General features: G+C 45.1%; 1 protein-coding gene across 6 annotated transcripts in view; it reads right to left on the minus strand.

Annotated features, from left to right (window-relative positions):
- Positions 1-1,431, minus strand: part of LOC106936425 (V-type proton ATPase 116 kDa subunit a isoform 1-like) — a 33,107-nt gene that overhangs the window by 18,462 nt on the left and 13,214 nt on the right. For all 6 annotated transcript variants that reach the window (XM_015017432.1, XM_015017430.1, XM_015017431.1 and 3 more), the window contains exons 7-8: positions 1,004-1,130; positions 767-849 (exon numbers count right to left, since the gene is read on the minus strand). In XM_015017432.1, the coding sequence (XP_014872918.1) occupies positions 767-849; positions 1,004-1,130 (210 nt within the window). The remainder of the gene's footprint in view (positions 1-766; positions 850-1,003; positions 1,131-1,431) is intronic.

Raw genomic sequence — 1,431 nt, forward strand, 5'->3', positions numbered from 1 at the left:
TTTAAAAGTGCTGTGGTACCTTTGTTCCATCACGCCCAGTTTCATACCGGACCACTTACAGCTCCGGTGTTAACGCTATAACATGAAGGCTATCGAGGTATCACTATGGAGAGATTTCTTTATTTGAATGGGTTCATTTTTCAGAGGGATACACAGTGAGGGTATCGTGATTTTAGCTACCAGTAGCAGGAGAACGGAGCTGCGCCAAGAAGCTAACAGAAGCTAACAAACACTGAATAGAAGAGCTGCCATGTATATTGTTGCAGCCAAGCATGGTTTAATGTTACACAATACAGTTTTACCAAGTTGCTCAAAGTCTAAACTGGTATTGTTGTGCATATAAGGTGTAAAGTTTACCTTCGACCAAACGCCCCCCAAAGGCATCCCAGCGCCCCCGTTTGTAAAAATGTCCGCCAGCGCCCCCTGCCGTACTCTGAACGCCCCCTGAGGGGCGGTACCGCCCACGTTGAGAACCGCTACTCTAGACAGTGAGGAGTAGTGCAACTGGGGACTGCTTCTCCTCTACATACAAACCAAAGGAGTCTCCTGATGAGCAAAACCTCCAGGTTCATCCATCCCATGTTCGTCCATCCCTTAACTCTTATTAATCCAGTAAACTGGGATTATGTTGATAAGTGCCTTCCTCCTGAATGTGCTTTGATTGATACTCACTCTGAGTGTATATTCACTTGAGCTGAACAATATTCCAATCTAAAGTCATGACAGCTAACAATATGAAGGAAAAGTAGGAAAACAGCTGGCCCACCCTTCACAGATCTTCTTCACCCTATTCTTAAGTTGGTCACCCTGGAAGAAGATGATGAACACCGACTTGTGAACTTGGTCCCCCTATATATAAAAAAGGAAGATACATTAAAGTACAGGGCAAGTTTGGATAAATTAGTGTGGAGAATTTCTCGAGATTTTTTTGTGCTTGCAGTTCAGCTACAGTTAATTTATGCCCACTACTGCTCTCTGTCTGAAACTCCTGTCTGATGCTGACCGAGGTAGGGTCCTCCAGAGGGTCTTCAATCTCCGCCTTCCGTAGGAAGACATTACCACGGCACACCCTCCACAGCATCCGCTCGAAGGTGGGAATCCTTTCTCTGCTGATCACTCCAGCCACAAACCTGCATAAAGAACACATTAGGACTAGAGAAGTGCTGTCTTTGATTCAGGTTAGGGTTAGGCAATAAAAATGAATGAAAATTGAATGGAAGTCAATGCGCAGCACAGTCCTTGTGTAGATTGAAAGACACAAAGTGCGTGTGTGTGTGTGTGTGTGTGTGTGTGTGTGTGTGTGTGTGTGTGTGTGTGTGCGTGTGTGCGTGTGCGCGCGTGTGGGCATGCGTGTGTGTTTGAGTCTAATTCACTTTTTCAACAACTCAGTTGATAGGATTTTTTTGTCAGCCCTCAAAAATTCAGTGTGAA

This window comes from Poecilia latipinna, unplaced genomic scaffold (assembly GCF_001443285.1).
Source record: "Poecilia latipinna isolate Pla-1442-1.1 unplaced genomic scaffold, P_latipinna-1.0 Scaffold2141, whole genome shotgun sequence".
NCBI classification, from domain to species: domain Eukaryota; kingdom Metazoa; phylum Chordata; class Actinopteri; order Cyprinodontiformes; family Poeciliidae; genus Poecilia; species Poecilia latipinna.